General features: G+C 40.5%; 1 protein-coding gene across 1 annotated transcript in view; it reads left to right on the plus strand.

The window, feature by feature from the left end:
- The window catches only part of LOC104079847 (sushi, von Willebrand factor type A, EGF and pentraxin domain-containing protein 1-like), a gene marked incomplete at both ends in the record, with an annotated part of 42,411 nt that extends 17,924 nt beyond the window's left edge, over nt 1–24,487 (plus strand). The window contains 19 exons of the mRNA XM_009582022.1: nt 3–124; nt 2,103–2,211; nt 4,120–4,305; nt 4,639–4,872; nt 5,373–5,534; nt 6,025–6,186; nt 7,001–7,162; nt 7,764–7,858; nt 9,020–9,116; nt 9,779–9,892; nt 10,768–10,881; nt 11,896–12,097; nt 13,118–13,275; nt 14,444–14,645; nt 15,279–15,454; nt 16,778–16,902; nt 21,368–21,491; nt 22,005–22,175; nt 24,314–24,487. Of these exons, the coding sequence (XP_009580317.1) occupies nt 3–124; nt 2,103–2,211; nt 4,120–4,305; nt 4,639–4,872; nt 5,373–5,534; nt 6,025–6,186; nt 7,001–7,162; nt 7,764–7,858; nt 9,020–9,116; nt 9,779–9,892; nt 10,768–10,881; nt 11,896–12,097; nt 13,118–13,275; nt 14,444–14,645; nt 15,279–15,454; nt 16,778–16,902; nt 21,368–21,491; nt 22,005–22,175; nt 24,314–24,487 (2,889 nt within the window). The remainder of the gene's footprint in view (nt 1–2; nt 125–2,102; nt 2,212–4,119; nt 4,306–4,638; nt 4,873–5,372; nt 5,535–6,024; nt 6,187–7,000; nt 7,163–7,763; nt 7,859–9,019; nt 9,117–9,778; nt 9,893–10,767; nt 10,882–11,895; nt 12,098–13,117; nt 13,276–14,443; nt 14,646–15,278; nt 15,455–16,777; nt 16,903–21,367; nt 21,492–22,004; nt 22,176–24,313) is intronic.
- Nucleotides 24,488–25,200: the final 713 nt, after the last annotated feature.

Here is a 25,200-nt window from a genome sequence, read left to right on the forward strand (position 1 = left end):
AGTAAATCGTTTTGCAAACCATGGGTTCAAATCCTTTGAGATGCTCTACAAAGCAACACGATGTGATGACAACAGTCTTCTAAATAGCTTTACTGATGCATTCCAAAGTGCGCTTGGTAAAATGGTAGGTTAGTAAATACTCCTTCCTCTTACGTACTTTTTAAAAAATGTACCTTGTTGTTACTTTTCCTGGCTAACTAATTTCATACAAGGAAAATACAGAAACCCGTAAATGAAATCTGTGCTTTTTCAAAAGATTACAAGTTTCCTTTAAAAATAAAGATGTTTCACTGGCATTTTAATGTAATTCAGTTCAGTCTTCAATGTGAAGTTATATAGGACAGAATTTATAGAAGTGTCCAGGTAGCTTAGGGACCTGGCACTGATAGATTTTCAGTAGGCTTCTGAAAAGAACCTGTGCAGTTTTGAAAATCCCAGTCAATTGTCCCCTAACCTCAATGGGTTTTTTGAAAGTTGGATGTGATTATAAAATGTGTGTATTTTATATAGAATATGTATAACATATATCCATATAATATAAGTGAATACACATGTATACAAATAGATAAATTCCACATTTGATGCCTAAGTCCAGGCACTTTAATCCAGTAGTAGTGATTTAAATAATTTGCTCATGTTTCTTAAGTTTCTGAGTTTTCACTTTTATCATTAAGAACTGCATGGCACTGAATTTGAAGGGGTAACAAGTTCTTTCTCTACCGTGTCCCTTGCTTTCCACTTCAGTATCACAATCTCCCCTCTTAAGCACGAGTCTGTCCTCAGCTGCAAAGCAGAAGCAGCAGGACTTTGAGTTGTGGTCTCAGGAGTGGATGCCCAGGCCTAGTGTGATAGCATTGCGCCAGAAGAGAACACTGGGCATTTACAGATTTTTTTTGCGGGACAAGACCCATATGCTAAAAGCTTCTCTGCTAACTAAAAAACATTATTAGCACGTACAGCTGATGAACAAACTCCTGCAACTTTGGAATATATGTCAGTAGCCCTTGTCAAATGGCTGAAAACATACATAACACTTCAGGCAATCTCTGACACTTGGACCTAAATATCTGTTACTCTCTTGCCTTGCTTCAGGTTTGTTCTCTTCCAGTAGAGAAATCTTGGCTGGTTTTGTTTCTGTTCCTTTCCCTTAAGAGCCAGCTACCACTAGGTTCCAGTGCTTAGATGGTCACTGTCAGCAAGCAAAAGATAATAAGGAAAAAATGCTTAGTGACCTGCCCAAGCAATTATATCAAAATGCAACAATCTGGGAAAACAGTCAAGAAGGCTGTTTTGAATATGCCTATTCTTATTCCCAAGAATTTGAAATTCTAGCAGAGACCTGAAAAGAGGGGAATCAGCAGAAGCCATCTTTCCAATGCAAATTGATATGGAAAAAGCAAAGCAATTCCAAAACATGACTTAGAGCCCAACTTGCTTGAAACCTTTCTGGAAAAAGCAAGAAATACAGATTTTATCAAAAATCACACATTCATCTGTTCTTATCTAATCTCCACGGCTTTTGTGGAGAGAAGAAATACCAGAAAGGTTTCTGTCAAGTTTTCTGTTCTGTGGTTTCTGTCCTTCTTGGATGCTTTTCCCTGTCCTCTGAGGTCTCTTGGTGGAATGCATGGGTCCGTTCCATGGGTAGGGAGAGATGGATGTGAAGAAATGAGGTTTGAAAGCTAGAAATAAAGTGACAGCATTGTTGTATACCTGACAGAATTACAAGTTACATAGCTGGAAAAACCACAGATGTTTTCAAACATGTGAGCTCTCCTGTTGTCTTCAGCAGGGAGACACAAGCCTGAACTTATTTCTGTCTTTTGGGATTTCACATGCAAGAGTGGTTGACTGAATGGACATCTTCTCTTATAAAAAAGATCTTCTATAACAAAGAATTTGTATGCCCATAAGTTACCCTCTTATTTCCCAACTGTATCAGTAGAACATACTTCTTTCAGCAGACCTTGCCAGATTATAAGAGACATGAAAAGGGAAATCTAGTGTCACTGGCAGTGCTTTACATTTTTACAGTTTTTATAAGTCAGGGGAGGGGGCTATGTGGTTTTATTTTTTAATGTTATTCTTCTTTGTGTTGGAAGGTCCCATCATTCTGTAATGATGTTGATGATATTGACTGCAGATTGGAAGATCAGACACAGAAACATTGCTTGGAATATAATTACGATTACGAAAATGGATTTGCCATTGGTAATTATTGAATGCATAGATTAGCCATCCAAGTTTAATGTGGCATAATTCCTTTTGTTCTGAAGTATACAATGTGTTGTGTGAGGTATTTTTAAATATCTTAAGATAGTAAGCAATTACATAATAGGTTTTATAACAATATTATGGAACTGTTTGCTGTCTGGTTTTGGTACTGCTTCCTATATAGTATAGAGGAAAAGTTTACTGAGATGCCTCATGATGGGGAGGGATAAAAAAGAACACACACACAAACCTGCTTGGTTAGCCTGGAAGAAAGCAACTTTTTAAAAACATACAGTTTCAAACCAAAATACTGAAAAAGTACAATAGATGGTTCTAGAGATTGTTAAGAAAATGAGGAGCATCCTTGATGCTGGTTCAGATCAGCACAGAACCCTCACAGTGTAAAGCTATACAAGCTTAAGTTTGCCCATTAGCTGTGAAATGACTTCATGTATGCAAGGGCAGATTTTGCAGGATGACTGTAGCTATATCAGAGTGAAAGCTGTGACAGTCCTAGTGATTGTTCCCACTTTGCTTTATGCCAGCTAAGTTGTCATTGTCAGTCCCTTTTCCAACAGGTTAGTGTCCATGTTGTACTGCTGTTGCCCTTGGCATTTCTGAGTCCCATGGGGGTGCTCAAAGCAGAATGGCTAAAAACAGATAACTTGTATTACCTATCTTAGCAGGAGGTATTATGGCAGATCAACCTCAGAATACGTACTCTGTCACAGGATTGTGGCTCTCTTACAGGTTAATAGTGGAGTTACTTGGTAGAGCTTCCTGTTTATTCTCACCTTTTAAACGTGCTTCACTGAGTTTGGGAGCACATTTGTTTGTAATTGTCCATGGGGGTGCTGGGTGTTCAGTTTGCAGTTGTCATCCGGGTAAGGATGAATATTGATGGAGCTAACTTCTAAAGGCACTTGGAGGAAACAGTGTTGAGGGCATGGGATGTAGGGTCCTATTCTCTTCTGGTTCATGTTAACCTGTTATCAGAATAACCTTGCTGGTGTTTTTGTGGAGCTTCTCATGATTTTACGTTGGGGAGGCAGGAGAGGAGAACTCTCCTCAGGTCATAAGAGACAGCAGTTTAGAAAATCAGTTGTGGAATACTCACATGGTATTCACCACAAAGTTGTGGGGGTTAACTTGTCCTAGTTTCCACTGTAAATTAAGCATAATCTAGGTGACTGCTAACAGGTAATTGGCAGAATTTTTGTTTATCTTCAAGTTTTTAAAGAAAAAAGAGCTAGATCAATGAAATAGACCATGCACCTCTAGATTTAGTCATTAGGGAAAGGTAGGTTATGTTTAATTGTTTCAGGTTGAAAGTGTGTTATAGGTGAAGGACATTATACAGGGGGTGAATTTGACTCACTATGTGTAACAGGAAATGCCTGTCTGGGGGGAATAAACACATAAGGTAATGCTACCAGCCTTTTCTGAGAGGGCAGACGATGGTAGAACTATTCAGGAGTTGTGAAAAGAAGATGCAATGGAGACATGTGGCATAGGCTGTGCTGTCTGTAATCGAGCAGGAAGAGGAACAGAGACCAATATGGAATTGTTTAAGAAGATACTGCTGGCAGGTGAGGATCCATGCAAGACAGGGGAAGAGAAAGAATTGCAACCTGGAACTTTTATAGCAGTATTTCTTTAAAGCTTTGACTAACTGCACAAGATTCAGGATCTCTAGGATACCAGTTAGAAGTGAGACTGGTTTTTCCTTTTTCTTTAGTCAAAATGCTGGTACAGTAGGCATTTGTGCGGAGGCAAAGCCAGCATGCATCATCTGGAGCTTCAAACAGACCCCGTTCTATTGAGGATGTATTTTAGAAATAAGTACAGGCACTTATTTTCCACATGATGTTGCTTCTCTTTTTGTTCTTTCTTAATGCCTCACAGGACCTGCTGGCTGGGGGGCAGCAAACCAGCTGGATTATTCCTATGATGATTTTGTTGATGCAGCGCAAGAAGACTTATCCAAGCATCTCTCTGCCTCTGTAAAGGCAGCACCTGCTCGAGTCAAAAGGCATAAGCTGAATGTTCCAATGACCGACCACAAAATCAAGTTAATATTTAACATCACAGGTGAGAGAAGTCAAAATACCGTCCTTCTCCTATTCCTTCTTTTTAAAAAACATGTTTCTAATGCATTCAGTAAAACTTCGCCTTCAGTTTACAAAGACTGCTGGAGATGCAGATGACAGTTTTCTGGAGACATTCATAGCCTCATTTCATTACAGACTTTCTGCTTGGGGGAAAGATCACAGCCTCATGTTCATGGAGAGCATTGTGTACATGGCCTGCTTTCCACTTTCCACTGGCAAGCTTGAGTATTGCACTCTTGATATACTCCAGAGTACACTGGAAGTGCTGACTGTAAAATCTGTGGGCTTTTTGTGTTTTCTGTTTATATCCCAGCTAGCGTGCCACTGCCTGGTGAAAGGAATGATACATTGGAACTGGAAAACCAGCGACGGCTCCTTAAAACTCTGGAGACGATCACGAACAGGCTGAATAGGACTCTCAATAAGCAACCCATGTATTCTTTTCAGTTTGCATCCGAACTCATTGTAGCTGACAGCAACTCACTGGAGTCCGAGAAAGCCTTTCTTTTCTGCAGGCCTGGTTCTGTGCTGAGGGGCAGAATGTGTGGTAAGCCAGATGACTTGCTCCTTACATATATTTAGAATCCTTTCGAAAAGCAAGGTTTTAGAGGATGTTTGCAGAGGGTTATGGTTTGACACAGTCCAGTGCTTGTGGTCTCCCAGAACAATAAACTGCAAAAATGCTTTGCGCAGTTTGACTTCCAGAGGATGTTTATGTTCCTAACCAAGGCCTGTGGAAAAAGGACGCTTTTGTACCCAGGATTCCACTCCCATGGGGAAATCAGGCATATCCACACTTGGTGATACACAGGAAAACAGTGCTTGGTATGCAGTCTTTTAAGCCTATTAGTCCTGTGGGTGATGTGGAATTGGATTCCATTTCCTGTGTGTAGTGAGACCTTTGCAGTGTTCAGAGAGATGCCCCATTTGCTGAAGAACAGAATCACGTTTCACATAACAGGGCTTGACTAAATGGGAACCCCAGAGGCAAGACAAGTATGTATGGTTGTGCATTCTGAGGGGAACCTTATATTTCCAATGTTACAGTCAACTGCCCTTTGGGTACCTATTACTCCCTGGAGCATCATACCTGTGAAAGCTGCTGGACTGGATCCTACCAAGATGAGGAAGGGCAGCTGGAATGCAAAAGTTGTCCATCTGGTAGCTATACTGAGTATCTACACTCTAGGAGCATCTCTGAATGCAAAGGTGAGAACTTTGTCTTCTTCAGACAGCAACTTCTGAATGCCTGGTGGCATCCTTTTGGTCCCCATTGTGGGAATATTGGAATGAGGTTAACCTGTGAAATGAGGAGCAGTCCTAACTGCCCCTTGATGCATATGTAAAGAGAAAAATCCAGGTTTTCACCACTGCTGTGGCATGCAGGATGTCTGGGCAGATGTTTTAAGAAGAGCTGGTCTTTGATGCTTTGTTTAATTTCTGTCTTCATTCTGTGAGATTGTGAGCCTGTTTTGCAGGGACTAATACACTTAAAATAATGCCATTCTATCAGTAACTTACCACAATTCCTTTTTTTTTTTTCGCTTTTTGTACCCAGGAAGTCCTTCAGAGTAGAGTAAACTCTAGAAATAAAAGTCCTTGTGACAACGTATTGTGTTTTCAGCATTATTTTCAGAGGTTAGGAGCCATGTTTCCTGTTGGTCATTGCTTAATCTTTATAAATTCTTCTGCCTTATAGCTCAGTGCAAGCAGGGAATGTATTCACCTAATGGTCTTGAGACCTGTGAAACATGTCCACTTGGCACATATCAGCCAGCATTTGGATCCAGGAATTGCATCTCTTGCCCGGAAAATACATCAACGGTAAAAAGAGGCGCAGTGGATGTCTCAGCTTGTGGAGGTTTGTAACAAAAGGGCCTATGAAATTTTTTAAATTAAACTCTAAAAATTTCTAAATTATGTTTAAACATCAGCTAATGTAATTCAACTCATCCACCTGAGATTGAATTCCGCTTCTGGTTAAGTGTGGACAAAGTAGCATTTCCGAACAAAATGATACGTCATTTCCTGATACCCTGATTATTTCAAATGCCCTTCTTCTGATTTCCAAGATGGATTCTTATCTAAAGATGAATAAAATGAGGTATGCGATGGGTACCTACATGAAAATAAAACCTTTTTCCTTACAGAAGAGAAAGGGAATGACAGGATGTTTGTCACTATTCTCTCCAGAACAGCTTCCGCATCTTCTGTACAAAAATACTGGATTTTAACACAGTTTGTTCGATAACTTTTTTCAAGAAACTGTCTTCGGGAAGCCTTGCCAGAAAGATTGCCAGGGGAAATAGTCTACAGGGATTAATGGTACAAAAAAGATGTCTTTTGTCCTTACTCCTCCTTGAAGGAAAAAAAAAAGAAAAAAAAAAACAAAACAGGTGTGAGAGATAAAAGGGAAAGGAAGTTGAATTTGAAAGCTGTCCCCAGAGCAGCAAAAGGAATTTAGATAGAAATACTTCCCAGATATTTCCATAGTCCTTTGAGAACCACATGTCACTTAACAGCATAATTTAAATAAGCATCTCCTAGAGTAGTGAATTCCTTTAAGTCTGAGGAGGGACTCTGAGGGGAGGAGAGAAAATCCCCAGAAAGAGGTGGGGGAAGGTAAGGTGGAGGTGCAAGTGATCACTCAAAAAAATGTCCTTTTGTTCTTGCAGTACCATGTCTTGCAGGCGAGTTCTCTCGTACAGGTTTGACACCTTGCTACCCTTGTCCCAGAGACTACTATCAACCAGACCCAGGAAAGTCCTACTGCTTGTCTTGTCCCTTTTATGGAACAACTACTGTCATCGGTGCCAGATCCATCACAGATTGTTCAAGTAAGCCAAATTATCTCTGCTGGAGAAAGTGAATAAAGGGAACATCTGAAGGATGGCCAGCAGTAGTCTTTAGAAAAAACATCTCACTTACTCTCTTAACAAATGTAGACCTTCCATTTCAACCAGTGAAGTTCACAGCTGGTTTTGCCAACTGGTGTTGCCTCTGTGTTATGTAGAAGGAGTGACTGTGTGATACATACCAAGGCTTAATAACAGTATACATATACAGAGTGTGTATACACACACATACACACACATTGCATGTGTATATTATATAGAGAGACTATAGAGAGAGTTATATGTATATATATAAATATGTGTATGCATGTATGTGGGTGTGTATAAATACACAGAAAATATATTTTGTATGTATACACACATATATGTGTTTTAGAAATGTATGTGCTTACAAATACATATTTGTGTAAAATACATATAAAATACTATGTGGTTACTGTAAAGTTTGCTTTTTATTCCCACAAATTCACTTTTTTCAACATATCTTTAGATGCGTTACTAACATGCAACTATTATGCCCTTATGGAATAGGGACCTTGCCATACAGTGTTATTAAGAGCACTTTCATATCTTTCCTCTTTAGGTTTTGGCTCTACTTTTTCAGCAGCTGAGGAAAGTGTAATGATGGTACCAGCCTCTCCAGAAAATATCAGCAAGCAGTACAAAGTCAGCAGTCAGGCAAGGACAAGATATATTTTCCAATGTTATCTCGAATGAAAGAAAGAGTGCCTTATGCAGCAATAAATGACTAAGGCCTTTATAAATGTAATTGTTATGCTGACTATATTTCCTGAAGAGATGAGAGTGATGGTCATGAGGGTGACACTCAAACTCTCTTTGTAATCATAGAAGCACTTTGGCTGAACAAAGGAGGCTGCATCAGCTATTGCCAATCTTAAATTCTGGACTTGAACCCTTCACCTGAAATATTTATCACACTTATAAAAGAAATGTAAACTCCATGGAGGAGGTTCAGCCAATCTATAAAAAGTAGATTGACCATTCTCAGTCATTTGATGTCTTCCATATGCTGAATTCCAGAAAATGCTACCAGGCATCTAAGTCCCAGTTATAAAATCTTTGTTTTACTTATTGCAACATAGATACACTTGAGAGGAGGCAAGCAGAGCTCCCTTCTGCTGTGAGTACCCCCTTTGAAATACAGGCAAGTCCTCATGTGGTAGAAACTATTCCAGTGACAGTGTTCGCCGGAGATGCACCCTTATCCCCACCATCTCCCCCCAAGTCTGTAACTCTGACAAGACTGCTTTGTTTGAATCTGAAGTTAGGATATTGTGTAAACAGGAGCAAAGTTCACTGATGATAAATTTGCCTGAACAATTATATAACATATAGACAGGTGACAAACTGATCTCCCATGGTTTTAGCTGATCGTTTACTCAGCTGAGTTCAGGTTTGCTGTTAGAAAAAATAATGCCACACAGTGAAGTTCCCCACCAGTTCACCTGATGACCAGTAGCAGGAAGTGATTAGCCAGTGCAAAAGGAGGCAAAGTGGAGAACTCTCATATAGAAGATAGCATAATATAAAAAGTCACCTGTGAATAGCTAAGAAAGTTCTAAGGAAACAACTGCAATGATCACATTTTGCTAAGTAAAAGGTCATTTTAAAATAATAATTCAGATTCCTGGTATTTTTCTCTAGAAAGAAGAACAGTTGATGTGCTGAGGAGACAAAGAGGAAGAGCTAGAAATTAATGCCAGTGACTTTTTTCCCCCAGCTTTCCAAAGTGACTATAGGGTGTCCAGTTTAAAATTATATTTTGTTCCACCTGTGTTTCCACCTTTACTGTAATCATATAATTCTTGCCTCTGGCAGGTCTTTCATGAGTGTTTCCTGGAACCATGCCGCAACAATGGGACATGCAAACAGTTGGGAAGTGGATATATTTGCATATGCCCACTTGGATATACAGGTAAAAAATTGAAAAGCAGGTGAAGGAGCTAACATGTCTCCATGCACTTAACATGAGCAAGCATAAAGGCGCAAAACATTTCAGTGCAAGAGTATAGCCTAACTAATTGGAATATCCATCACAGATTTACCATACAAAAGTATCAAGAAAAGAAATAGTTTCTCATGTTCTTGCTGAATTATATCATGTTTGGCAGAAAAGGATTTTGAATGCGGTTTCTTTTAGTAGAGTTAGTAGATTTGAAAAGCCTATCACTTGGCAATATTTATGATTAGCAAATCTGGAAATTTGCACTCTGCACAGCTAATTCCACCAGATCTGCCTGTACTCCTCTTCACTGTTAGCTTCCCAGTTGCTTCAAAGCAAACAGATGACTTATTATTCAGCTATTATCAAGAAGTGATCTCTGTTGCTTGTGACAGATATTAAGTGCCAGTATCTGGAATTGATCACTCTGTTGCCCAATGTGCGTCATACCTTTCTAACAGCATTTTGCCTCAGATCTGTGTTAAAACACAATCTAAAGAGAAGATAATAAACCTGAATGTCTGGTATGCAATTAATCCATCATGTTTTCCTACACTAAGTAGTCATGACTTCTATGTTGCTGAACAATTTCAAATTTTGTCTCCCTGTTCTCAGTCCTTTATTTTGCATTCTAGGCTTGAAATGTGAAACAGAAGTTGATGAGTGTAAATCATCTCCTTGTCACAACAATGGAATGTGTAAAGATGGCATTGGGGCCTTTGTTTGCCATTGTCAACCAGGCTATTCAGGTAATTTGTTTCACTTCGTAGCTCTTCTTCAGACAGGCATTGTTTCTGCGGCAAGTAGATAACACAAAACACAAGGGCTGTATAATTCCACATCTGTGGAATTATGACAGGAAAGCAACCTGATCTACAGGTTAGAGTGAGGTTCTACTGTATGTGAATAGGTTTTGAAATAAAATGATGGGCATTCAAGGACAATCTGTGTGCGTGTTTGTGCATGTATACTTCTGTTTTGTGACATTTCAGGTCTGACAAAAAAAAAAGGAATGAAGTTTAGGGAATTAGTAAATACTCACAGGGAAAATGCTTGTGAGACTGAATATGGCCTGACGAGACAAAGCATTTATGCAGTTGCTTTACTGCAGCACTATGAGTAAATGAGCGGGCTTTTTCTTACCTTTTATCTCAGTCTTTTTAACTCTTACCTGCATGCATGTTGAAGGTATTGAAATCTGCGGGGAAACAGACATGCTTGAGTACTTTGCCAAAACAGCATCTAATTTCTAAATATTGAAATAAACTATTGAGGAGATAATTTTTTGTGATTAAAAAAAAGGGCTGGTGTTTTCTACCGGAAATGGTCTCCCTCATTTTTCATGTTTATGGCTATACATTTATCGACAGCAACACTTGCTGGATATTTTTTAAACTTTATAAAGACAAACCATGAACTTTGCATCTTTCACATCCCAGCATCTAAGTAACACAGGTGATCTCTGTAGATGTTTGCAGTAGAGCAGTCAAATATGGAATTTTATCACCTGATCTCAGTAGCCTTTTGTTATGCAAGCAGTATGGTGCTGTCTTCCACATTCAGTCACTGCAGCATGCAGACCTTGAGTGTCTTGATTATGCCTTGTAACCCTTGCTGTTTGAAGGTCTCTTGTGTGAGGAAGACATAAATGAATGTAGCTCCAGTCCGTGTTTGAATGGAGCCCACTGTGTTGATGGCAAGAACGGTTACCACTGCACCTGTGCAAAAGGGTTCGCAGGTACACCTTTTTCTGTTTAAGTGAGCCTTCACTCTTTCTGACCAAAAAAGATGTCTTCCTACCCTGTCGAAAGTATTTCAATCTCATTGCTATATATTACATATATTATATGTTGATATGGATGTACTAAATTCCCTAGGTCCGTGTAATCTCTCACAGTCCCTGTAGTGTAAGTGTGGCTTCAGAAGGATTTACTAAGTGATCGGTCTTCTATTCCTAATTTTGCCATGAGCTTACTGTGTGATGTTGAGGAAAGAATAAGGACATTCACATGGGTGCAAATTGTTATTTTTAATTTTATTTAAAAAAGAAAAATATTACGACACTAGACAAGATGGTCTATATTAAAACATGGGACATGGTTTAGTGGGCATAGTGGTGTTGGGTTGCTGGTTGGACTCGATCTTAGAGGTCTTTTCCAACCTTAATGATTCTATGATTCTAACTCCCCATGCCCATACTTAGCTTTCTGCTGCTTTCACAGATTTCGTAACAACTAGACATACCATAGACATGTTGATTATTGTGTTGCCAAAGAGCCCTACTATAAAATCACACGCAGTTTCTTCTTTCTTCATTCTTCGGTGCTAGTAACATAGACCCTCTTTCACAGCAGAAATCCCAGAATCACGTGTTTCTGGCTTTCATGTTTCTCCTTAGAGTTAAGGTTCCAGCTAAATGTCTTTTGTAGCAGCTTTTCATTAGTTGCTTAGAATAGTTTCTCAGGTGATTTCCTGATTCAGCCCAAATTGCTCACTTAATGGGCAATATCCGTTTAAATTCTGCGCAGTTTGCTAAGTGTTAATTTCTACAACTGCAAAGATGGTTCCTGTAATTCTTCTACGACCACTTAACCTCAGTTAATGGAGTAAATCGCAGACTTGCATGGCTACCCTGCTGTTTGACGTTTCCCAGAAGATCAGCAACAGTCCTTAAAAAAACAGAGATGGGTTAGTAATCTTCTTTCTGAGGTTAATTCAAAGCGGAGCTGTGACTTTGTTCTTTTTTTCTCAGGTGCTCACTGTGAAATGGAGGTCAATGAATGCCTTTCAAACCCGTGTCTTAATAGGGCTGTTTGTGAAGATCGAGTTGGCAGTTTCTCCTGCAAGTGCCTCCCAGGTTTTACTGGTGTCTTATGTGAAAGAAACATCGATGAGTGTCTCAGCAGACCCTGTAGGAATGGAGCTACGTGCAGAGATGGTATCAACAGCTTCAGGTGAAAAACAGATGATTGATGTAATACAATGTGGAAAGTCAGTATGTTGCGGTGCTTCAGCTTTCTTAGATTTCAGCAAGGCATTTGGCAGCCTGATCCAATGTAAATGGTCCCCTATGCACACTAAAGGAGATTTTAGAAGGCAAGAAAATAAATCCTAGTGTCCTCACTCTTAAAAAATTCCAAGGTAGACAGTAAAGAAAATATGCAGAGTTTGAAGTGTAAGCATGGTAGGACTGCGTGGTTTTAATATTGATCTTCCAAAAGAAATCCACTTTCCCAAGCTTCAAGGGCTTGTCTTGCTTTCCACTAGAAGAATAGGTGATGACCAGTTATGTACCTGATAATAGTACATTCCTATAGCCTGCAAGACAGGGATAGCTGTACATGTTGAGAATACAGAGATTAAAATAAAAACACCAATGGAATCTTCCAAATATTTCTTGTTATGCCTTAGGGTATCTGAACTCAGATCAGCAGTTACAAATACCAATAGCAGTGTCATATCCTAGATCACTGTAGAGATAGAGAGATGGATCAGCTGTTGCTGTCTGGGTTTAATAACTCTTCCCCTCCACAAAGCCCCAGAAGTTTTGGTGCCTTTCAAACGCCTTAGTTTTCCAAGTACCAGAGGTTTTGGTGCCTTTCTACTGCCTTAGTTTTCCCTTAGTGTGAGCATATATGCCTAAAAAGTCAAGTACCTCTCGTCTATAATTCTGTGGACTCTAGAAGGCATGCTTCACTTACAGGAACACAATGATTGCCTCTCCCAATTTTATATGAAGAAACACAGACACTGTGTTTAAATATTGTATTGTCCTTATTAAGAAGAAATATACAGCTAATAGAATACAAGCATACTTAAAGGAACAACCAAAATAAAACTCCATTAATTCTGTAGTATCTCTTCTGTTGATCCCCCCACCTATGCCATTCCCATTGGCAGGCCTGGCCTCATGGCCAGGATTCTTTTTCGTGACAGCAGCCACTTTTGAAATGTGCTTCTCTTTTCCTCCGTAGGTGTCTGTGTGTGACAGGGTACACAGGACTAAACTGTGAAGTGAACATCAATGACTGTGACTCCAGTCCCTGCTTAAACCAAGCCACCTGTGTGGATGCCTTGAACTCGTACGTTTGTAAATGTCCCCCTGGCTTTACAGGCAGCAGGTGTGAAACAGGTACACAGGACCAAGTGTCAGAAAAAGGTGGCTTGACTAAGTCTGTGAGCAAGATTTGCACTGACTGGGCTGATTTCCTACAGCTTCCCCAGAAAGCAGCTAGGGTGGTGGGACTCAGAGGCTGAGTGGAGCTTGTGTGACTGCAGTGTTAATAAGTGTAATTGCAGACAAGTAACAGCATGTGTGCTATGTCATATTTATATTCATTTCTCTTTTCTAAGGCACACTTACATCTTTTTAATACCTAGTAGGTCTATCAAGTTTAATTTGTATTTGCTCTGTGTATCTGAGTTAATTAGCTCTTTCTTACAAGGCATCTTGTATTTCATGTAGGGCTTTGCATCACGGGGTTAGAGATTAGTATGTGGTAGTCTCAGCTTTAGAAGTCCTAAAGGGCATGAAGTTCCTTGTGGTCGGGCAAAATGGGTCACACCTAGTACAACTTCCTGGATGATGCTGGAGTTAGGCCACACAACCATGAGGCTCAAATCCATTTGTCTTTTAGCCACTCCATGGAAATTATAAGGTGTTACACTAGTAGCTGATGAATCTTTAAACAGAAGCTGAAGACCCTGTGTTGATTTTACAGAGACAGTAGAGGACATACAGGTCATTTAGCCGTACCTATGTCTGAGTTTAATAACACCCAGCTTTCAGGAGAGCTCCACTTGGTACATTTACCTGTGGTATCCTTGTAAAGCATGTTACTCTGCATTGAAGAGCAGCACAGAAGTGCTATCCCATACCAGTGCAGTGTATTTCTGTAAGTCCAGAGCAGAAAAAAATCTTTTTTTTTTTTTCTTTTGTAATCTTGGCTCTTATGAATAAAATGGAACCAGCTGATCACACCTCTTTGGGTTGTTGGATGGCAGATGTGTATGTCATTTCATTGACAGAGGACTGAAAAGCAAGGTTCATGTTCATTGTTTGTTAGATTAATCAGCTTCTTTTCTGGTCATTTTTCTTCAAATCATGTGTTTTCTAGCTCTGGAAAGCCCTGTGTGCTGGCTGATGTTGGACTGCTATACATTCTTTCTATCATCAATTTAAAGAGAATAATTTTTTTAGATGGGTTGTGTTCCATTTTATTGCATTTGCTTAGATTCCGTTTGATTCATTTTCTGGTTTTCAGGAATGTAGCTCTGAAAACTCTTTGTCTTTATTGTAGAACAGTCCTCTGGTTTCAATCTTGATTTTGAAGTCTCTGGTATCTATGGATACGTCATGCTTGATGGTGTTTTCCCATCTCTTGGTGACATCACCTGTACATTCTGGATGAAATCCACTGACACCACAAACTATGGGACTCCCATTTCTTATGCAGTGGAGAATGGAAGTGATAATGCATTTCTTCTGACTGATTACAATGGGTAAATCACAGTTCTGCTTTTCTGTAGCTTACACATGTCTTGAATTGATAAAGCATAGACCAGAAGTCTGAGTATCAGCTTTGCCTACTTTGGGGTAGAAAAATCTGCATCCAAACTCTGAAGCTGGAGTTGCCTCTTTGTTTTGTTTTTCTCCTTTTTTTGTTTCCTTCACTTTTTGCCAAATAGAAGAGTAATGGCAAGAAAGCAGTGAAGTTTAGAAAGCAGGATATTTTTTTCTGGACTACATTTACATCATATTTAAATGATGCATTGAGACAATGATTGGATAAAATGGAGCTCAGCACTCGGAGTACTTGTCGTGTGACTCCAAAAGCAGGGATGGACCCAAGGGGCACGTTTAAGAATCCACTGTGCAGCCAGGACTTGAGTCTTCATGTTTTGGTACAAAATCACATTACTTATTTCACCATGCTTTGCGTATGATAATCGTAACTTCCAAGTTCTCTGAGAGAGAGATACCTTGTATGATGATCTTTCAGGAGAGATTTCTTGTATGCTGTAGACACAGTTACCTCGTTTGGCAAATAACATTTCTTTGAGTCATGTGGGACAGGCCACGCTTTTAAAGTTGCTGCATGCAACTGAGTGTGCCTTCGTCTTCCTTCCATGCAGCTGGGTTCTTTATGTAAATGGGAAAGAGAGGATCACAGACTGTCCTTCAGTGAACGATGGTAACTGGCACCACATTGCAGTCACATGGACATGCACCGATGGGGCATGGAAAGTGTACATCGATGGAAAACTGTCTGATGGAGGCAGCGGGCTCTCTGTTGGCTCAAAAATCCCTGGTATGCTTTATTTATATTACACCAGATCCGTTGCCTTCATTCTGTTTTTATTGCAGAATTTGCTGTGCCTGCAAGGAAATGTTTATTTTGGTGTTTTTAGTAGTTTTCACGTTTATGCAGGGCTCATGTTTGCTATTCTTGTTCATGAGAACAGTTCCCTCACTCAGCCTCGCTGAAGACAAAATGCACATTTCTAGGGTGAAGTAGTAGGTAACTCGTTTTGGGGGTGACAGAGTTTAGTCCACAAAGGATCCTGTGCTGAGCTGATTTTTGGAATGGCTTTGTGAGAATAGGTTTCCCACACAACAAACTTAAGTTTAACTGGCATTTGCCTTACAAATGTGTGCTCAGAGTTGATTGAATTAGCCTTCTGCTGTTACTTTCAGACATCTTTTTAAAGTTTTATGTTTGCTTTTTTTCCTAACAAGGTGGGTTTTGCTATTTCATTGTTTCCTGTGATCAGCAGTCTTTCCAGTAATATCAGAAGACATGAAAAGGAATACCTTCATCATTGACAAGCTGTGAAAGGCCTGATGTTAGATTGCTGCAAAGAGATTTGGTTTTGATAGTGTTTTCATACTGCCACCATCGGAATTTACATAGCGTTTCAAAAAACTATCCATATTAAAAAAAAAAATAGTGAAGCGATTTAGTCTGTGTACCTTATGCTTGCCCCTAATTACATTGAAGTTATCTCCAGAGACAAGACCTAAGGAAGTGTGCAGTCTCCATTACTTTTTGCCCTTGTCTAGACACCCTGTGACATACAAAATGCATGTCCACATCATCTGTGCCACTGATCGAGGAAAAGAAATTTAATGTTTATGGCATGTCAGAACGTTGATTGTCTAATCACCAATTATTAGACATTTGGAATCGTATTTGTTCTATCTGACTTTCTAAGCTTTTTTTTAAAGCAGGAAGTGCAAGCTAGCATCGTAAAATATGCCTCACCTGCTCAAAACTGCATTTTGCATTGCTCTGTAATACGCTTCAAATACTGAGCTAGAAGTGGTCTCTTAGAGCCAATACCATTCTTGTAGCAGCTATGTAAAGTTTCTGCTCTGCTCAGCATGAGTTCAGCATTAATGTGTATTTGAGAGTCACTTCCAAATTGTTATGCTCACTTAACCTCAGTCTAGCATAAGGCTTCCCAGAGGTTTGCTGAGAGAATTTGTTGAAGGTAGCTTGTCTCCTGCACTACAAAATCTTAGTAACATAGGATAGCAAAAGTTTTGTTTTGCTTAGTTTTTAATCTTCCTATGGGGATCCCTGCTGTAAGGCTTTGTTTCCTATTCCTGTTCTAATTCTCTCTGAGTTTAGGTGGTGGTGCACTTGTACTGGGTCAAGAGCAAGATCAGAAAGGAGAAGGATTCAACCCAGCTGAATCTTTTGTGGGCTCCATCAGCCAGCTCAACATTTGGGACCATGTCCTGTCTCCACAGCAGGTAAGTCCTTACTGCAGTGTTTGAGCACAGGGCTCTGAGCGTAGGGTGAACATTTGAAAAGGCATTCAAAGTTAGCATATTGGATAGACCTCTGTTTTCACAGAAGTCAGTGTAGTAAGTTAGTGTAGTAAGCAGAGTAGCTTTAAGCAAAACTAGGTGTGGTAAAATCAACACTGAGTCACCTTCTATTTTGACTGAGCCTTTCTGTATTATGTAGCTTTTAAAGAGAAATGAAGGCATACACAAAAGTTAGCAGTCTTGTTAGAAGAGGGAGAAAACCCAAAAAAACAAGCTCAGGGCTTGTTTTACAGGTTACAGTTCCCTCATCCTGCTGTGTGAAGGCACCAGTAAAACTTCGGAGGGGAAGCATCAGAATTTCTGTCTGTGCATTAGACACTATGAAAAATCTGAACTATATAGTCCCAGGAAAGTCTGAATGGACAGCATAACTGAATATTGGACTACTTTTATTCAGGTACCAAAAATAAAGGTTTGGCACTAAACTTTCACAGAATTAAAAAATCAGTATAGATCAAAAGATGTCTCCAAGGACAGTGATCCCTCAGCTTCTCTGGGAGACAAGCTTCAGTACTCAGTTATCCTTGGAGTGAAATTTTTTTCTTTATATCTAGTTGGGGCTTCCCACTTCCATTTATGACCACTGTTTCTGTCTCCCACCATGCACTGCTGTGAAGAGCCTGGCTCTATATACTTATTACCTCCCCATAGGTACCGGGGGCTGCTGTTAGGTGTCCCCAAAGCTGCCTCTGAACCAGCCTTGGTCCCACAGCCTCTTCTCACAGGGCAAATGCTCCAGCCCATCACCTTTTTGATGCCCTCCCCTGAACTTGCTCCAGCTTGTCAATGTCTTCCTTGTACTGAGGAGCCCAAAATGGAATGCAATACTCCAGATGTGGTCTAATAAGCACTGAGAAGAGGGAATAATCCCTTCCTTGGTTTTCTGGTTGTGACCCTGTTCACACAGCCAAGGATGCTGTTGGTCCTCATTATTGCCAGGGCACACAGCTGGCCGACATTCAGCTCACCACCTGCCAGAGCCCCTAGGTCCTTTTCCACAGAGCCACTCCCTCTCCAGGCTTTCGCCAGCCTGCATTGTTCAGAGGTTTTTCCTTCCTGTTTGTTCTTGTTGAATTTCATGAGGTCTGTGTTGGTCCATTCCTCCAGCCTGTCGAGGTCCCTAAAGATGCAGCTCTGTCCTTGAGCAGAGACAGAGTGGGCCTCCCAGTTCGATATTATCTGCAAACCTGATGACGGTGTGCTCCATCACCACTTCCTGGTCATTAGTATTTCAATCCTGAAGGTTAGAAATGATTGAACTGTTGGTAACACTTAAACAGCAAGGACTAGTGTTCGAAGTTAGAGGCATTTCTTAGGGGAAGAGTTTTTGGTTTAAAAGGTTTTGCTCTTCTGGTGCTTTTTAAGGTTTTACCACTATGTGGTGGTTTATCACTGTTTGTTATCCATGATCCAAATAAGAAATAACAAAATGAACAGAAAATAGAAGTAAAGCAGAATCTTTGCTTCTGGCATCCAAATGTTTCCTCTGATTCTTTCTCCTTTTCTTTGCTACTTTGGCTTTCTGCTAGGTTCAGAACTGCCCAGCAATCTGCTACTGTTCTTGGCTTTTGAGGTCACCAACTGTTGCATTGCCAAGTCAAATCTTCAGGTTTTTGTTCACTAGGAGTTTTGAGGCTGATAAGTATACATGTGATTTTACAGGATGCACTGGTGAAGAGGTTAAGTGCAATTTTCTGAGTCTTTCTCAGTAGTCGTCTGTCTTTAATGACAGGCTTGATTAAATTCCCATTTGCTTCAAATGCAATACAGTTAGAACAAGGAAGAAAATCCTGCTCTTCATGGTATCCATATTACTCATCTGAAAAGACAGATGTGAGACTAGACAGGGAGCTGGGCCAAATAAGCTTCCTATACAATTTTTACCTCATTCATTTTGGAGCTTGGGATGGTAAATCACTATCATTATCTGTTATTATCAGTTTTATTATTGCCAGCTGCAACTGTTCAGTAAGTCTTACCTTCCTATTCTCAGCCATAAAGGAAAGCAGGGTGACAGAATATGCTGCCCAGTGAATAATGTAAAGGCAAAGTCCACTCTTTAAGATTTTTCTTTGTGTACTTTAGTTGCTCATCCACTTGCACATTAATTTTGTATAGGTAAACCAGCAGTCTGGTTGTTTTGTTGCTGAGTAGACAGCAGTAGAAACATGTGTGGTCTATATAGGACTGTGAGGTCCTTTCTGGCCCTCCATTCTCCATCATATGGCTGGTTCCCAAACCTGCCTTTCCCACACTGGAAATTTTTCCCTGCAGATTCCTTGCACTTTGTTTGCAGCCCTTGGCCTAAGCAGTTTCCATCAGCACTTACTGTTGAAGTGAGATCTTTGAAATTATCTCAGAATAAACAGAGCAGATTGCTCTTTTCTCCATCTAAGCTGACTCTAGTCTGATCCATGTCACTGGAGTTCAGGGTAGGGGGAGTGTGAGAATAATTCAGTCTGAGGTTCATGGTGTACCTTCCTTTCTCAGACAGGCAGACAGTATAGCACATTATTCTTGTTAGTTGATTTCATCCACTGGAGACTTGACAGAAGCCAGTCACCTTTCTGAGAAAGGCAGTTTCCCAACTGTTCGGCATGAACTGGGCACACCTGTGCTTTCTAACCAGCTAGCTGTGCCTTGAAGCCATGCTGCATGTATTGTATGGGTAGGCTGGCTGTGCTGAGATGTACACAGCCCACTGGGCTGCTTATTGTTGCTCGTCTTAATTCATTTTTTCACGCTGCTGAAGGAAACATTCCTTTCTCCCTGCCAGGCAATTACTGGAATGACCCTCCAGCACAGAAGAGCCAAAGAGTAGGAAGTAATCTCGGTAGCCTAATTACTACCATGTTCTCTTAATTGAATAACCATCTTTTTTCCATAGACCACTTCCCTTTCTGATATCTTAAAAGAAGAGGAAATCCTTAATTATCCCTTTACTGCACATTTATCCTCCTCAGTGCACGTATGTTTTTTTCAGCAGTTCCATGGCTGGGATATGACTGCGTCTGCCCTGATAGGGAGAAACGTAATGGGGAGTACTGTGCCAATAACACACCTTAGTCCCAGTCACCTTCTGGAACTATTTCTTTTCTGTTCTTGGAGTTATAGTGAACAAAGGCAATGCAGAGTGAATCCAAAGCCCTGGTCTTTCATTTGCGGTTTTAAAACACTTTCGTGTAGTAGAGATCTCCCTGAGCATCCAATGGAACTAGACGGCCTTCTTTTTTACAAATGTTGGCGTTGGGACATCTGAGCTCCTTCCAGGGGACCACTGTGGAATATTTACGTGACATCCCATCATTAAGGGTCTGTCTGCGTATTCTTACTATGGCATATAATTTACACTGGTGTCTGAATAGCTTAAAAGTGCTGTGCCATCTGGGGTTGTACTCCCCAGGCTCCTTCTACTGGTGGCCAGATAGAAGTATAACAATGTTACTATGTTAAATAGATTCTCAGAGCCACAGTGAAGAAGTAGAAATATTTTTACCTTACTGAAATAATTTTTTTTTTTCACATTAAAATACAATACTGAAACAGCTTAAGGATTCCCATTGGTATTTCAGTTTCTTATACTAAGAATGCAAAAGAAACCCCTAGTGATGTCATTAAAGGAGTTATGTTTTAAATGGAAAACTTTTCCATCTAAGATATTTGACCAGATCTGCTCTCAAGATATTAATCTGCTGTTGATCTAACAGTGTGTTCCTTTCTTTCTCCTTAGTTTGCCTATATAATTCCTGTTTCAGCACATGGTTAGTTGTGGCCCTGTCCTGCTTTGGTTGAAGTCAGTGCCAATACTGCTGGTAGTATTGGTGTGAGTAGGCCTTGCCTGCAGTGTTTTGAAGAGCCTAGTATATTGAATTCACAAAACTCTTGTCCTGGAAACAACAAATTGCTTTATTAAACTGCTCCTTTTTGTGTTTCTGTTCCTTAAACGTGGTGCAGTGCTAGCAGAGTTTGCAGAATGCAGATCTTCAACATTAAGTTCTTTTTGGCTCCTATTTGACATTTTTCTGCAAATACATCAAGCTTTCACTTCAGGTTGCGTTCTCATATCTGCCTTTTTCTGTGACATAAATACATTTTTCTTTCACGCTAACAAACGCAATTGTGTTTCAAGAACTATGTTTTATACTTTGCTTGTATGACAAGTATTCCGTCAGGTATTGCCTCAGTACATGCCTGTCCACAGCTAGCTGGCTTTTAAGTACAGAATAATAAGTAGTTCAGCCAGAAGCCTCTTGTGCTAGAAAGGAGGAGCATCACTTATTCAATGGTTTGTTCTAGTGTTGCATGCAGACATGGAAGGAATATTTTTTTACATTCTTTTCCTACATGGTCCTTAAACAGCACCTAATCAACTGTTTTAAATCCATAGGTAAAATCTCTGGCTACATCCTGTCCAGAAGAACTGCAAAAAGGAAATGTACTAGCCTGGCCAGATTTCCTGCCAGGAGTTGTTGGAAGAGTGAAGATAGATTACAAGAGTATATTTTGTGCTGGTTAGAACTTTATTTCCTAGAACCCTTTTTTTCTGAACAATATTAGAAGACTCTTTTATGAGGTCAAATATGCTAGCTTGCAGCCTTTGCCCTACTAACCTTGAATAAATTATTTTGATAATTTGACAGTTAGAACATTCAGTCCCTCATTCCTCGAATTCCAGGGTTTTGTAACAAAAGTTCATTGGAATCTCTGACAAAGATTTATTGCTTCCTGAATTGAGATGGGAAAAAAAGTCAGAAAGAAGTTTTTCTTGTCTTTTATTCTAAAAATAATTGGATGGTATTAAAATACCTACTGCCTCCTCACCTCTTTTCCTACAGATTACTTTTCTGATGTTCTATGTTGATGATTCTCAAAACCCTTTGAACCCAAGCAGGATGTAGCATACATAGCACTTCCCAAAGCTTTCTCCTGGATAAACTTATACAGGATCAAACAATCAGATAATAAATTTATTCGTTTCAGCACATAGCTGTATCTCTTACTGTATGCATATATTTTGTCCACAGACTGTCCGTCTTTGCAAGGATCCATACCACATCTGCGGGCCTCTTCTGCTGATTTAAAGCCAGGGTCAAAAGTGAGCCTTTCCTGTGACCCAGGCTTCCAGATAGTGGGAAACTCTGTTCAACACTGCCTTAACCTGGGACAGTGGACACGGCCTTTTCCCCGCTGTGAAAGTGAGTTGTCTCAGTGGGCTGGCAGGATTAGGAAACCCTAGCTTTTATTTGGACTCTGTCACTATTCATGGCCTGTTTATCCCTGCGGCTCTGATGCACTTGAATCCATCCATGTTACAGCATATGCATATATGCTTAAAACTGAACTCATGTTTTACTGAGCAGGAACTACACCATGATCGGATTCTGCGACCTTTTTCAGTCAGTTTCTACTGCCCATGGCAGAAATGAGTCTATTTGGATCACCAATCTGATACTCCAAACTTTCCCCCCCAGTGGCACCAGGAGTGTGGAAGATGCACAGGAAATGCTAGAATATCTCTGTGATTTTTAAGTGTCACTGAGAACATCTGGTTTGAAGTAAAAGCCTTGGCATTAGGATGTTATAATTTCTTTAAAGGCAGCAGATATTTGCGTCAGGACTTAGGAGTGCTCCAAGATTTACAGCATTTCTTCTAAGAAACTGGGCTGTATACATTCAGGTTGCCAAGGTTCTTTGGTTCCTGCTTTCCTGCTCCTGCCTTCTCCTTTTCTTTGGTTCTCCTCTATTGTGACTGCACATGTGACTGCAGTTGCATGTGTTGGAGCTGACTATATTTTTCATTTCAGCAGAATAGTAAATTACCTCCAGAAGCAGGTATTGCATGATCCCAAAATTGATCAGTAGTTTGGGGAAAATCATCAAATTCTTTAAAAATCCCTTAAAAATAGTTTCATCTAGATTTGATGTGATTTTCATGTCTTCCTCTTTATTCAGTTGTTCATAGCACAAATCTAGGATCTGTCTCCTCTTCTGCCTAAAGAATAGCACACATGTATTTACCCAAAAGCAAGTCCTGCTGGGTAGAGTGTAAGTTCACTGGCAGAGACAGCTTTGCTCTTGCTCTTTGCACTGTGTTATCAGTCATAAGCCACCAGAATCCTGTTAGTGTTGCCCTCTGATTTCTCTATATTGGGCCAGGCAGTTTTACCTGTTGAGCACAGAGCTCAGACAGAACAGGGTTGACCTGCCACAAACATCCTGAGTGAATGAGGGCCAGACTCGCCCACTGGCCTTTCTCAGCCTGATCACAAGTACCTGATGAATGAAAGTGGGTTGAAGATAGCTATTTCCTGCATAAAGAACTACAGGGTTTATAGTGGTAGGTGTGGTACAGAAAAGGTTCTTCTACTGACTGAATCAGGCTCATTGCAATCACTGCCTTCACCCACCAGGATCCTTCTCCTCTTCCTGCTACCAAAGACCCCCAAAACCACAGGTCCCCATCCTCTGGCAGCCTGTCTTTGTTACAGGCTCTTCAGTTCTATCCCTCTACAGCAAGTACTTGGCTTCCATTACCATGGGCTCTAAACACTTCACAGTGTCTTATTGTATGATCCTTGCACACATCCTGGGGAGCAAGGAGTTGCTTCAATCCATGTAGTTACAAAGATGAGCTGTGTAGCTGTTGGAATAAGTTCATGTCATCTTGACTGAAATGAAGATCCACAGAAGCAGCTCTGCTAGAGTAAATAGCAACCTCCGGTAGGCAGGTACAGTGATGCCTTCTCCTGCACAGCTGGGATCAGAAGGGCTTATTTACTATAGTCAAAGACAAAGTGATGCCCAAGATTGTATGTGAGGTCAGTTCCAATCTCTCCATCATTCATGCGCTCCTTGGTCTCAGACCAGTACAGTAACCTCTTAGCAGTAATCTGTTAGCTAGTTTTGCAATGTTCAAATACAGTAAAATTGAGCTTGTTTTTCAGCGAAGGAAAATAACAGGAACCTCCAGAGAGGCAAACTTACTTCTCCTTTTTCCTTAAAACTTACCAAGGATCATTGATTATCAGGGGAAGTGTCCTGTGACTGAAGGGCATCTGCTCGGATCTTAGTCACAGATGTCTCCTCCAGAGCTAGTAGAATAGCAGGAACCGGAGAGTCCTCAGTCTCTGATTGACAAGTGCCCACAAAACAAGACCCTCCACCAGACCTGGAATCCATTAGCTACCTCAGAAAAGGCCTGGGCCCTCTTGCGGACGAGATTCCACAGTTGCAGAGAAAAAATCTCCAGTGGTGGCTCTCATGCGGAATTATTCTGAAGTTGATCTGTGTCTGCTCTGCTAATGTCTGTGCCCTCTTTTCACTCATGTTGCAGGAATCAGCTGTGGAGTGCCTCCGCCTTTAGAAAATGGATTTTATTCAGCTGAGGACTTTTTCGCTGGCAGTACCGTTACCTATCACTGCAACAATGGCTACTATTTGTTGGGCGACTCCAGGATGTTGTGCCTGGACAATGGGAGCTGGAACAGCATTTCACCTTCTTGCCTTGGTGAGATGTGCCATACATGTGGCTGGATGGGCTGGCGATCTTGCACTTCTCCTGTGCCCTTGGGTTTGGGTGGGATTTCATTCCGAAATTGTGAAGGCTGACCAGAGTCTCAGAAATCACACTCCAAAATATTCACATTTCTGAAATACCATGCTCAGCATTGTGTGAAACTAAAGCTACATTCTGGCACCTTTCTCTGTCAGTCCTCTTGTATGCCCCACAGCCTATACTTAAAAAGCCTGCATTGCACTCCCAGCCTCTCTTCTTCCAAGTTCATTTAGCCCTGGAGTCGTTGCATTCTCTCCTTCTAACCTGTGCATTTCCCTGTGCTTCAGCACGCTGTCAGTGACCCATACCCTCTGACCAGGTTCTGTTTAGGTGTTCCAGATGTGGAGGTTGTAATGTTTAATATCAGATTTACTTATTCGAAGATAGTTGATGCTGCACAGGATTTCTGATTTAGCAGAGTGATACAAAATATACTGCATAACACAATACAAATAAATGCAAATTACATTTGGCAAAATACTGCAATTGCAATGCACAGTTCAATCACAATGCCAATGTATTTCCCATTACCAGTCTCTTTAATATGCTTACCAGCATGACACTGGGTGTCCCCAGTAGCTGGGAATGAATACGTGGGTTGAAGCCAGGTCAAGCCCATTGCTAGTTGTCTGGTTTTTATACTCTGTGTTGGCCTGAGCCACATA

The sequence above is a fragment of the Fulmarus glacialis genome, unplaced genomic scaffold (assembly GCF_000690835.1).
Source record: "Fulmarus glacialis isolate BGI_N327 unplaced genomic scaffold, ASM69083v1 scaffold14697, whole genome shotgun sequence".
NCBI lineage: Eukaryota > Metazoa > Chordata > Aves > Procellariiformes > Procellariidae > Fulmarus > Fulmarus glacialis.